This window comes from Crotalus tigris, unplaced genomic scaffold (genome assembly GCF_016545835.1).
Source record: "Crotalus tigris isolate CLP2741 ecotype Arizona unplaced genomic scaffold, ASM1654583v1 scf7180000019181.594810, whole genome shotgun sequence".
In the NCBI taxonomy this organism is placed as follows: Eukaryota; Metazoa; Chordata; class Lepidosauria; order Squamata; family Viperidae; genus Crotalus; species Crotalus tigris.
The window spans coordinates 210,226-224,234 of NW_024097419.1; the positions used below are offsets into that span (position 1 = coordinate 210,226).

Here is a 14,009-nt window from a genome sequence, read left to right on the forward strand (position 1 = left end):
ATATCAGGTCAAGTCAAGAAGCTGTGATAGTGGTGCTGGGCAAACCATTATGGAAAGGGAGAGAGCAGTTTCATCCTTGGATCTTTCCATTCAAATTCTGATGGTGGATGAACAAACCAGCTGGTGTCTATTACTGAAACCTGGCTGGGTGAAGGCACAGATACTGCTTTTTTAGAGACAGGCTCTCCAAGATTCTGAGTTCTCCACTATTCATGATCCTAAGGAAAGAGGAGGATGGTTGTGATCCTCATGGAAATCTTGATGGCAATCAAGGGCACTTTAAGGTGATATGTTCTAGATACCATATCTGTGTGGAGTTCAGGCTGTAGGAACCAGTAGGGGATAATGCTTGTCTGTTATCTCTTGCCAGGTTGCATGGCTAATCTCGTCTTGAAATTGCAGAGTTGGATTTGGAAGCCTCTCAGCTGGAGTATATCAATCTTCATGCCTCATGCCTCTATTGGCTCAGGACAATATTATTCTTAAATAATTTTTGCCCTGAAGCATGTAGGTGGTTGCATATTAAAATTCTTCAGTCTCTGTCCACCTATTCCATCTTATCATCCCATCTTATTGCTCTTTCTCTCTTTTCTGGAGGCCTAGGTATGCAAAAATGTAGTTTAGAAGTTCCTGTAATACAACTCATTGATTAGTTTAACCTTTTTTATGCCTGAGTTAGTTCACAACTAAATCCATCTCCTATGGGTTAGCTGATCGGCCATTTTTTAATGGAACACTTGCCAGATTAAAGTGTGGATTAAAGTCAACTCCCCCTAGTTTTCAACTAAGGATGCAAATAATCTGGTTTAATGAGACCAATTCAGTGCATTGCCTTTATTATTCTCTTAATGTATTTAAACAATAAGGTAAGACAAAATAAATCATAGCAGTGCCTATAGAAAGAGAGCAAAACAACAAACAAAACCCCGAGGCTAAACATAATTATATTAAAATTTGCATATTCCAGAAATAAAATATTTTGCAAAGCACAAGCAACATAATTTAATCATGATTATTTCTACTAAAAGCACGGCGTCATTTCAGCAGGCCTTTCATTCTTTTCTATTCTTTAGTGACCAATTGAAAAAAATGTCTCAAATGTACAAGATACAGAATATAGGTCAAAGAGGTCTAATCTGAACATAATTCTGCTTCAGTTATTTAGAATAATCCAAGAAAACTATCCTGAATAAAATTCAGCTACAGAATGGTGTCAATATGACAATTTTATTTCATTCTGAGATTAAATGCTGCCTTGTGTACTAGAAAAAATATGTTGCTATTTTCTCTTTTACCTTTAGACCGGATGTGGAAAATAGGCAAAATATTAAATGTATTAGCCCATCTATTTGTTATTACATAGAATCAAAAGCCATAAACTACATTCTATTTTTGTTATTTTTCCTTCCACTGTTTTGTAGGACTGTGCAAAATCTGACTTCTGTTTTATGGTAAAAATTTACTGCACATACTATCAAGTGTCTATTTATAATAATTATGTGGTTAATCAGATGTTTTTAGTAATCTATTATTAACAAATACTAACTGAAGTAAAGCATCATTTCTATTCTACATCCTTTTTCTTGACATTGAAAGTAGATTTTTGATTTAATGCTATAGAAAAACATATCAAGTGGTGCTACTCTTTATACATGTTCTTACAGAAAAAGTAGGCCAAGATTCTCCTATGGAGGCAAACTTCTAGTGCAGAGCAAAAAGTTAACGCTGAGTTTCCAGAGTCTGAGGTTTATATACTGGAACATTTTTCTCTCGAAGTGGTGGCAATCCCAAGATAAGATCAGCAGCCTTCTCTGCTATCATGATGGTTGGGGCATTTAAATTCCCGCTAACAATACTGGGCATTATTGAGGCATCAACTACTCTTAAATTTTCTGTGCCTATAACTTTGGTCTCAGGATCAACCACAGCAGTAGAATCAAAACTCTGTCCCATTTTGCAAGTACACGAAGGATGATAGGCACTATCAGCTTTTTGTCTTATGAAAGCATCTATTTCTTTGTCAGACTGAATATGTTCCCCTGGTTGAATCTCAGGTCCACGGAATTCTTCAAATGCTTTCTGAGCAAAGATCTCCCTAGCTAATTTCACACACTGGCGAAACTCCCAGACATCCATTTCTGTTAAAAGAACACAAAATAAGACTAAATCACAATGACTGTGTGTTCAGCACAGCCAATATAAATATTAATGCTACATTCTTTCTTTTCAGACAACAGTTCAGAGTAAAATGTCACAACTTAAGATACAGGAAAGGCGGGTAAGATGGACATTGCTTTATATTTTAATATCTATTTGCCATGAACAAGAAAGAACATTTTGAATGTAAAAAGAGGAAAATTGAAGTAATGGATTTCCTGTATGTACCATTTAGTAGAATAACAATTTTAAAACAGATCTTTGCACATTTAATCCTTCATCCAGGACTGATGGAAGAGGAAAAGATACAAAGAAATGGAAAATGCCATCAAAATAAGACTACCAGTGCAATATGCCATTGTCTATAGAAAGTGTAACTACATTGTTCATAGGTGAGTTTAGTTTACAAGCTGAAAACAACAACACAGAATATAGATAATTCTGCATTACCTGTTGACAAATAGTTAGGCTCAAGGATTGGATGCTCAGCTGGATCTGCATTCTTCAGCTTCAGCTTTCCTACACTGGTACTTCGCATAGGACCAATATGGACCTGTAACAATCCAAGAAGATCCATGGTAAATGGCATCTAAAGGTTCATTATAAAATAACCTAATGGGATTCATAGAAACTTGAGGTTTCACAAGTTATTTAGACATTGCACAGTTGATTTAGGCAATTATTCCAGGTTTCAAAGCTTGGTTTCTACTTCTTTCATTAGTCGCTGGCTTTATAGTGAAAATCATATCTTGTATTAATTATATTTTTATATTCAAATGAGGGTAGTTAATATTGGTTAACAAACACAAGAGATCCACAAAATCCTTTACAATGTGAAGATGCCTTTTTAGAGGTTTTGGATGAATTATATTGTCTGTATATCCATTGAATGAGAATCTATTTCATCTCTGGTTAAGCCTTCTGCCCACCAACAAAGGGATTGGGAACTATTTCCAAAAGTACAATGTGAACAACCTTTCAGGAAAATATTTCTGTCCAGTGGACATTCTAATGTTGTAATTGGTATTACTACTCACCTGATAAGCTTCCAACTGTGACGCAACCCGCCCATGGTCAATCACCTGAGAAGGGAGGAAATGGAACTGGATATCAGGGTGAGAAATGCCTGGACGACTTCTTATAAATCCACCAGTCTCTAAATGGGCAGTGGCTCCATCTCCTGAAAGGTGAAACAGCAAACACCAGATACATAAATAATGAAAATGGAAGAATGAGGGTTTCAAAAAATCATTTTACATTCCCTGTATTTTATGCTATGAACATTCACCCCACACACAGTAAAAATTGTGCCTAAGTCTCATTACGAAAACTTTGTGGTTGGAGTCCAGTTCGCAGGACATAGTTACCACCTGCTTTTGGGACTGTACTCATTGGATTGCTGGAGAAGATTCCTGCGAGTCCCTTGGACTGCAAGGCGTTCAAACCGGTCAGTCCTAGAAGAGATCAACCCCGACTGCTTTTTAGAAGGCCAGATCCTGAAGTTGAAACTCAAGTACTTTGGCCACCTAATGAGAAGGAAGGATTCACTGGAGAAGAGCCTAATGCTGGGAAAGACTGAGGGCAATAGAAGAAGGGGACGACAGAGAATGAGATGGCTGGATGGAGTCACTGAAGCAGTAGGTGTGAATTTAAATGGACTCCAGAAGATGGTAGAGGACAGGAAGACCTGGAGGAACGTTGTCCATGGGGTCGCGATGGATCGGACACGACTTCGCAATTAACAACAACTCATTGGATGATGCATCATGTAAGTCATAATTTGTTGAACAAGCCATAGTGGCCTTGGTCATAAATAACATATATTAATTCAAAACAAACCCAAATCATATTATAGCTTATAAAATCAAGAGCATGATTCGTTTGCCATGAAAGCATTCACAGTTGAAATAGGTTTTCTTTTTGCTTTAGAAATATACTTAATTTATAACATGCAGTGTACTTTGTAATCAGGTATAATTGCTTTTATATATTATTTGACCATTTAAAATATTTAAAAGTATATATTCATATTAATTTATTTTAAATTGCCTTAGCTGTCATGAAATTATTGTATTTGAGAATGTTAAGTTTTTAACATGGAACAGTATTAGTGTTATTGACCAGCACACAAGAAAAACAGTGTTGTTATACAACAGTAACAATAATTATTTGTGCTTCTATTCTAAATATTCTTTGAATGCTACAACCAATCTTAGAATTCTCAATAATTTCTATAAGTATTAACTTCCTGTTTGTTACAAGAGATTAACAACTAAGCATTTTTTGAAAATCCAGTGAAGTAAAGCTACTTGCAGACACAGTCTGAAATTCTGAAAAACCCTTGCATTTCCTTATCTGGAATGAAATGAATCATCTACAAGAAAAAAAACTGAATCATCTACAAGAAAAAAAACTATTATGAATAGACAGAGTCATTAAATCTTTCATTTAAAAGCTGATTTATATCTCTGGCAAAATGAGAACATAACAAAATATAATTCTAAATCATACCTGTGGATTTCCAGAACCATTCAAGACCAATTTTGATCATTTGAAGAGGCTTTTGTGATTTATACAGTGTTAGAGGTTGAGTGCACTTTTGCTGTATGTACACTTCCAAATGATCTTGGAGATTCTGGCCAACCCCTAGCAGAAATGACCAAAAAAAGTCCAATGTATGCATACTACAAATATTTACAACTATATTTATAAATATATAGAACTCGGACAATGCAGCACTTTGGTTTGAAAAGCAGAAAGATTTTCCAAGTGCCCATGGGGCGTCTGCACAGCACTTGTCTGCAATTCTATAAATGAAATTGGTCTTTCCTGGGATTATGTAACTACTAAAAAGGGAATTCATGTCAACCTAGGAAAGGACACAGCTGATTTAAGGAGTTCTTGGAAGAGGCTATGGCAGGGGTAGGCAACCTTGGCTCTTTTATGACTCGTGGGCTTCAACTCCCAGAATTCCTGAGCCAAGGTTGCCTACCCCTGGGCTATGGGAACATCTAAACACCTTTTACTTTCAAATTCAACCCAGCCTTATATGGAACTATACTGAATCTATCATACACACCTGAAAGATGGCAGACAATAGGGATTCCTAATTTTTTTAGATCATCTGCATTTCCAACTCCAGATAGCAGAAGTAACTGTGGAGAATTTATGGCACCACCACTTAAAATAACTTCCTTAGTAGCAAAAACCTGAAATAAAATAATAGCAATTTAATCAGACTAAATTTTGATAGACTTAAGTCAATATAAAATAATGCTATTGATTTGTAGCCTTCCGTTTTCATACTCATGTTATATCTACAAGTTTTGTAACCTAGAAATTATTAAAATATGCTCTATCATATATTTTTAAATAAAGTTTCCTTTTAAGCAATGCTAATATTTCCTGTCCATCCAAACTTATTTAATAAACTTTTCTCCTTGTTAACATAAACTATTCTTCAAAATTTAATATTGAATCAAAAGCTTTTATTAGTGCAAATAATGTATTGTTCTCCTTACAAATGCCTCTTTTCCCCCTAAACCAGGGGTGTCAAACTGCTGGCCCATGGGCCGGATGCATCACACAGAAGTTGCACCCAGCCCAGCTCCAGCAAGGGGAAAAAAGTCACAATATGTCACGACACATGACCTGAGTTTGAACCCCTGCCCTATATCTCACATTACTCAAATAATACCATTAAAATAAACATTTGCTTTGTATTATCAACCAAAGCAATAGTTTCAATATGTATCATCAATCAAAAAACATCCACATTCTGGAGATCAAAGAAAATATTGGTTTCTCACATTCTTCTATTGAATAGTCATCTGGCGGCACAAATCTGCAAGTAACTAATCATATCATAACAGTGGTATAGCACAGAAAAAATTAGCTTAACTTAACCATTTATAATGTGGCTAATTCCAGAGTATAATTTTAACAATGTAATGATTCTTCAAAAACTTCCACGTTACATTTTTATAATATTGCAATTATAACATAGGAAAACAATTTGTCTTATGAACTGCCATTTTTTTTTAATTTAAAGAAAGAGCAGGAATAAATTATTTTCACAATTGACAAGAAGTCATCCTTAAGAATTCCTAATTTTAAGCCTGGAACTAATATATATGAACTTATTAATAAATAAGCTGGACTCAGTGGTGAAAGAAGTGCACCCAGAGTTGCTGATATCACTAAATAAAATAACTCAAAACACAAAGTATCTATGAAAGCTTCAAATTAATATAGTGAAGGGGCTTTCAAACTAGCAGTGCAGTTTCAAGGTAGCAAAAAGTCAATTATCAAAGGAAACTTAGTAAATACAGACTTTTTTTCTTTCTCTTTAAAATATTAGAATGACAGGATTCTCAATGAAAGAAATAGCTATTTTCAAACCAGTATGGATTTCATTTCGAGAAGTTGGGGCGGGGGGGGGGAACCCAACATAAATGGAAAAGTGCAGAATGGAGCGGTATCCATTATAGTTTGATCAGGTTACGACAATGCTTTCTGGAGATTAATACGTGACATGGATTTGAAGTATCAATTGTATTTTGCTCTTATTTCAACAATATAAGAACCTTTACTACAACTCTAATGAGCCAAAAATGAAAAGTTAGTAGAAGCTGCTAGTTGATTTTCTTTTCAAAGTTGAAGAAACAATACTGCACATTCTTACCTTTTTCTTTTCTCCATTTTTAATATACTCAATACCAATTGCTTTGGTCCCCTCAAATAAAACTTTTGTAACAAGTGTACTGACTTCTGCAGACAGGTTTGGACGTGACAAAGCAGGATGAAGGTATGCACTAGCTGTACTCCACCTTTTACCTATAAAATGCATGTTTTTATTGTGACAATAACTGCAACACAAATAATTTATGTTATCTCAGTATGGTAAACTGCTCTGGGAAAATCTGGTTTTAAATGTTTAATAAATAAAATAAATACCAAAATAATTTTATCTGTTCTACTGTGATTATATATTAACATTTTTAAAGTTATTACCGTAGTCCACAACTGAAGATTAATCAAGGCAGAATAATAATGCAAATTCATTTACAAAAGACAAAAAAATACTAAAAACATGTAAAAAATTAAAAAACAACAACTTGAATCCTTTTTTGAGAAACAGAAAGTGAAGATTAAATGGAACTCAGCTGAAAATGGAGTCCATTTCATAGTTTGAGAAAAATATTTTACTACATGACTGACAGGCAAGTTTTTGAAAGTGGAGAAAAAGAGTCAAATAATCTGTAAAATAATCAAGTCCTAAATCTTAACAATTTCTCAATTGAAATACAGTGATACATTGATATTCATTGTTAATTGGTTACAGGAGGAGCGATGAATAGCAAAAATGATTAGTACCAAACAATTTTTTCCCATAAGGAATAATGTAGCGAGTCACAAGGAAGCTGACATCAACAAGTTGTAGCTTGTGCATTTAGTACAAAACAATGAGTACCAGGACAAAATGCACTGAATACCAAATTTGATGAGTTTCCAAGCAGTTGAGTACCAGGATACCACTGTATATTGAATTGTCCCCACAAAAAATGACAATCAGATTTTTCAATGAGAGGAATCTTATTGTGATACCATACACCACTTACAAGCCTGATCTTCCTGCTGCTATATGTGTGGGTAGAAACCAATTCAAAACCCAAATCTCAGTCTATCTCTTCAGTTGATTGACTATAGCAGTGGTGGTGAACCTATGGCACACATGCCAGAGGTGACACTCAGAGCCCTCTCTATGGGCATGCATGTCATCGCTCCAGCCCCTCCTTGCCCTGCAGCCCCCTCCTCACCAGTACCCCCCCTGGAGGAGAGTAGCACCCAAATGCAGCCCGCGCGGAGGAGTGCAGCCAAGGACATGGCAGCTGGGCAGCAGGGACAGGACTCCATCCTCGTGCACCAGCACGTGTAGTTGATGCTGTGGGGCACAGGCGGAGGGCATGGCCTCCATGGCGTTGCTGGGCCACCTGGGCAATCTGCGGCAGGCTGTGGAGACAGTGAATGGCCCTACGGGTGGGCAGGGTAGGGGCAGGGGTTGGTGGAGCGGGCGAGGCAGGGGCAGGGCTGGTTTTTGGGCACTCGGTCTCTAAAAGGTTCGCATCACTGGACTATAGGTTTATATTGCCTTGATTTAGGTTCAGCTTGCTTCTCTAATTTGATATTGAGAAAGATAATGTTTGAGTATATTGACTTCTAATAAAACTATACCTATCTCAATAAATGGAGCCAAGGATAATTTCTATTTAGAGGTTTAGGTTTGTGGCAGGTCTGACAGACTGTTATGATTTTATTTAATATTTCTCATAAACTATGGGTGTCAAATGCCTATAAAACCTTTAAGTCTGGCATGCAGTACTGGCCCTAAATCTACATTGTTGCTCTGTACTGGGTTTAATTCAGGCATTCATTTCTATTTTAACAGCTGCCATTGTGGACAATTATAATTATCTAAGGATCAAGCAAAAAACAGTTTAAGTTGCAGTTCTGAATTTGTATGCCAAACCCTTTGCCATGGCAAAATAAAGTATCTACCTTTCCACACAACTTTTAAAAATGAAACAAGTTAAACGAAAACCAGATGGTTAATGTTTTATCATTCAATTGCTGCTCTATTGTATATTTACTGTGGAAAGAAATTGGTCTGTCAGCCAAAGTAAAAAATTCCAGTGAACCAGCAAATGAATGAAGTTAATAATGGCTATGAGTTTATAATTTATTTATTTATAAAATGTAAAATCCATCCATCTTACCTCAGGATAACACAGGGCAGCTTACAATAATAAAAAATAAAAACTATATAAACCAAAAAGATAAATAAGTTAGTACACGCCACTTTCATATTGATTTACCAAGATCATTAAGTATTTCCTTGTGGGAATTTTGTTAGGTATAAGTGTAGGTACTATTCTGGCAGGAGGAATACTTCAACTTTGATTTTTGTCCAGAGCATTTTACAAGACAGAGATACTCATGAGAAACATTAATTTTATGATTTATCTTGCAATGTCGAGATAAATCCGAGATAAGAGCCGAGGTGGCGCAGCAGTTAGAGTGTAGTACTGCAGGCCACTTTAGCTGACTGAGTTCAGCAGGTCAGCAGTTCAAATCTCACCGGCTCAAGGTTGACTCAGCCTTCCATCCTTCCGGGGTAGGTAAAATGAGGACCCAGATTGTTGGGGGCAATGTAAATATATATATACATTCTCTAAGAATGCTTGCACTTAAAGCGGTATATAAGTCTCATAAATAAATAAATAAATAAATGTCAGTTCTTCCATAATGAATATTTAAAATCAATTGTTACTTGATATAAGGTTTATGCTGTAATTAATTTATTTTACTCACAATTATATTTTGAAAGGAAGGGTTAACCTGAATACAGCAACATCTATGGACAGTATCAAAACAGGCAAAATGGAGGAGACAGTTTAGGATGCAAACAGTGCTCCCTTTATATGTGCATCAATGTCACATATGCATTTACAAGGGGACAGGCTTGCATCACAACATCACTTCTGTCATCTTGACTGTTTTGACAGATTCCTCTGGAAGCTGCTGCTTTAATAGTCCAAAAGAATGTCTGCTGAGAAAAAACTGTGACTGATGCTATCAATTCTCAGACCAGGAATAAATATATCAGTCGCTACATTTCAGTTTTACACTGAAAAGTTCACACTCTAATAATTACATTTATAAAGTTTGTCATTTTTGTACTTGTGTAATTTTGAAGAATATTCCAGTTTACACTAATTTATGGTGACACGATTACATAAAATTATTTACAGTAATCTTAATACAGTAGTCCTCGATTCACAACATTTGCTTATTGTTCATTCAAAGTTACAACGGCATTGAAAAAAGTGGCTTGCAGCTGATCTTCATACAACCATCGTACCATCCCTCCCAGTTACATGATTAAAACTGTGTGCTTAGCAAATGGTATATATTTACAAGGGTTCCAGTTTCCCAGAACCTCGTGGTCACCATTTTGCAATGTTCCCTGCTGACTTCCGATAACCAAAGTCAATGGCAGAAGCCGGCTTTGCTTATTGAACATACGATTCACTTAAGAGTCGCTCTTTGAGGGAGATGGGCTGTCTCTAAATATGGTATATAAATAAATAAGCAACTGCAGTGATTCACTTCACAACAATAACAAAGAAAAGGTTGTGAAATTGAGTGTGATTCATTTAACAATCACCTTGCTTAGCAACAGAAATTCTGGTCGCAATGGTGGTCAAGGATTACCTGCATTATTAAATATGTGGAGAGTTTAATTACCTAATCTAATTTAAATTTTAAAAATAAATGAAATTTAGGTTTGATATATAGCACTCAATATTCCACTTAAATAGCAGGAATAGCCCTTGTTCCCACCCCACACACCCACAAAGTTTCACACCTTCTAGTCCAACTTCTTTCTCAATGCATGCTATTAGCTCCTTAAAAGAAAACATCAGCAATTATGGGCTTTTTTCATTATGAAAAAGTTTTCAAATCATTGTAAGAGTTTACAAAGACTGGTGTTCATACCTACTACAAACAGAACCCGTCAAAGCTAACCTTTATATATTGTCATATCCATCCAGCCAAAGCCTTCTTGTTGAAAACCATTCATATCATCTGTGAAAGGGTACCCAGCTTGCTGAGCTGCATCCAGGAATGTGCAATGAAGAAGGTTTTTTGTTTTTCCCCTTGACACATGAAGTGGGCCATCCCCTCCTCGATAAAGATCAGCCCCTAACTCATGAGTTTGTGCTCTCTTAAAATACGGCAAACAGAATTCATAGTCCCATCCAACAGCCCCTTCTTGACTCCACCTGTTATAATCTTCTGCATGGCCCCGAATGTACACCATGGCATTGAGGGATGAGGAACCACCCCAGACTCGTCCTCTGGGCCAGTACATGATACGATTATCCATGTGTTTTTGGGGTGTTGTATGGTAGTACCAGTTGTATTTCTCATCACAGAGATTATAAGTTAAAGCAGCAGGCATATGAATCTTCCACAATAATTGTTTGCTACCTAAAACAGTATCTTTGGGACCTGCTTCAAGTAGCTTCACAGTGTGGTGAGGATCTTCAGTCAATCGGTTGGCTAAAACGCATCCTGCAGACCCAGCTCCGACTATTATATAACTGAAAGAGTCCATATTTTTAGAATTAAGTGGAGAGGATGCTTGTGAAGATCTCATCGTTTGTCCTTTGAAAGCTTTTGAACTCTTCGGTATACATCTTTTGAATAATTCTTTGTGGGTTTGACATATAATGCCATGCTTTTGAGCACCTTTGATTAAGAAAGACATTATTTCCTATGTTATTTCAGATGTAGTCAATTTGGGTCCAAATATTCTAACCTAGAAAGGGAAAAATGATCTTAGTAAAATGAAATATAACACAAAAATGTATATTAATGTACGATATAAACTATGTCACTGTATCATTTAAAATGGCTTAAATCATACATTTCTTTAAGCACAAAGTTGAAATATGGGGAGAGGCAGGTTAAAAGATATAAAATTTGAATTTCTTTTAATGGATGTTAGGTTAGTGCACATATTACTTTGAAACTTTTACGGTATTGCCATTGCAAAACATCTTTACTTTATGGATTGTTAAACAAAACACTTTGTAGTTCCTCACTCACATTTCATCTAATTGTGACAAAACTCATCTGTTACTTTGCATTTCTCAAAAGCAAAACCATTTTCAACATTACTTCTTATATAGTTATGTATCACTTTGTATAAACCTTCTGGAGAACTGTGGGATATCAGGGGAATGGAAGTGTCCAAGGTAGATAGGTATGAGTTTAGTTTATGTATTTTGTTTTTTTCACCATCCACTTTTCATCCACTTGCTTCTCCTACCCCCATTTTGGGGCACCCAATATGTATTCAGAAGTATGCATTAAATCCAGTTAAATCCAATATGGATTCAAATATCCACATGATGACTGGGGAGAAAGGTCGCTCCACGCAATGGTCCTATTTCCTCAGTAGTGCAAAGCAGTAGATTTTGCGTAGGTTTCCTGCTTGAGCCAGAAGCTACTATTTGTTTTTATTTACTGCACTGAGTTCTGGGTCACAACGAAGCAAACATGGTGTATCCCCTCATTTTATCTTGTCAACCTGTGAGGTTAATTAGTAGTGTGAGAATGATCCTGCCCGAGCAGGGGGTTGGACTAGATGACCTCCAAGGTCCCTTCCAACTTTATTATTATTTCCCTGATCAAGGGGGAATTTGAACCTGTGTCACACCAGTCCTAGCCCAACATCCAACTACAGCACAGTACAGTACACTGCTTCCGAGACTGCAGTCACCTTTAAATATTTAAGTTTTAAACATTGAAGATGCACATTTAAAGTCCTGCGTAAAGTCCCATTTAAAGTGATCTGAGATTTAAACAACCAAAACAACCAAACTCAGAAGTGCAGAACCGAGATTAACTCCATGCAAAACTAAAAACGGTAATTTTAATTGATTTTCGACAAATGAAGGGGAGGAGGCGAAGGCGGCGTGAATATCAAAGATTCTCATACAAGTGCTTTGGATTCTTTCTTAGGCTAAAGCTTTTGATTTCACAGAAGAGCAAGATACCTGTCACACCAAACCCTTCGTTCACATCTCCCACCCTGCTTTGCCTAGCGCAAAGGCTCCCGGTATCGGTTCCACGGGCTAAGAAAGCTGTCCTTCCTTTTCCTGAGAACTTCCACTCAATTTGTACTTGTTGCACAAGAGAGCAGATCGGCTTCTTTTTAAGACCGCCTGGATTCTACCAAGCGCTCCAACTCTGCTCGCTGCCCCAAGAACTTTGAAGCGGGGGGCGGGGACAACAGAGATCTCGTTTCTCTGGTAACCCAACCGATTCCGCCATGCCGAGCGTTCTCTCACCCCACCCAACTCTGCCTCCTTCGCCCACGTCCTCTGCCAACGCAGCCCCGCCCCGCTCCGCCCAGCCGCCACGTGCTGCTGCTTCACCTACTCACACTGCCTAAGCCTGGCGCGCGCCACTCCGTCTCCCGGGGATCCTGGAGCTTCGCTTCATTCGTCGCAAAACTCCTACGCTCCTCGCGCTCTGGTGAGGAGGAGCGAAACTTTCGAGCGCCGACTTCGGCTTTGCTGACGGCATCTGCCCAGTCCAAAGAGCACCCGGGCAGGCACTAGAAGGAGGCGGGCCCCTGCGGGGGTTGGACTGCCAGGATTCTCCATATTAGATCGATGGAGGCGTCTCGTTCCTCTCCTCCCCCTTTTAGTTCCTGGAAGGAGTGCGCGGAGAAAGGAGCGGGATGGCATAACTAGACGGGCAAGTCTTCAGAGGTGCAGTGATCGCTCGCAACGTTTCTTGTACAGTAATGTAGGCCGCCTCCGAGTCTGAGCAGGTCGGTTGCAGAGAAGCGACTTGAATAAACATCTTTCTTCTCCACTTCATTCCTCACCTGCAACAATATGAAAGATTTTCTAGCTGAAAGCATGGGTTTCTTTCAGTATTTCTCCTTCTCCCTTCCAGGTTACAGTGATACTTTTACAAGAGTAATAAATTCAATAAATAAATAAATTTTAGTAATTCCAGACAACTTGATTCTTTGTGTCTTAACTTTTTTTAAAAAAAACAACTTCTGGAAACCTTTTTGACAACTTACATCTCTTATCTGTCCTGATGTGGAAGAATACTGACCCTTTCCCTACTTCAAAGTTCCATCCCCCATCCAACTACACAAAAGGATACTTTTTAAAATGTTTAGCGAGTAAAGTTTAACCTTAATCAGTGCACGTATAAAACTGATAATTGGGAATATAATAAAAGCTAAGACAATATATAAT

The 14,009-nt window shown here is 37.4% G+C and overlaps 1 protein-coding gene across 2 annotated transcripts; it reads right to left on the reverse strand.

Moving 5' to 3' along the window:
• Positions 1-819: 819 nt before the first annotated feature.
• Positions 820-13,729, reverse strand: LOC120315893 (choline dehydrogenase, mitochondrial-like). Of its 2 annotated transcripts, none has more exons than XM_039360915.1 (8): positions 13,175-13,729; positions 10,747-11,542; positions 6,842-6,993; positions 5,237-5,366; positions 4,669-4,803; positions 3,195-3,337; positions 2,608-2,710; positions 820-2,138 (listed from the first exon to the last, which is right to left on the reverse strand). In XM_039360915.1, the coding sequence occupies exons 2-8, from the start codon at positions 11,489-11,491 to the stop codon at positions 1,720-1,722; spliced, it is 1,827 nt and encodes a 608-aa protein (XP_039216849.1). In that variant the 5' UTR covers positions 11,492-11,542; positions 13,175-13,729; the 3' UTR covers positions 820-1,719. The 2 variants fall into 2 exon arrangements, with proteins under 2 accessions (XP_039216849.1, XP_039216850.1); XM_039360916.1 differs by lacking the exon at positions 13,175-13,729 and adding an exon at positions 12,786-13,073.
• Positions 13,730-14,009: the final 280 nt, after the last annotated feature.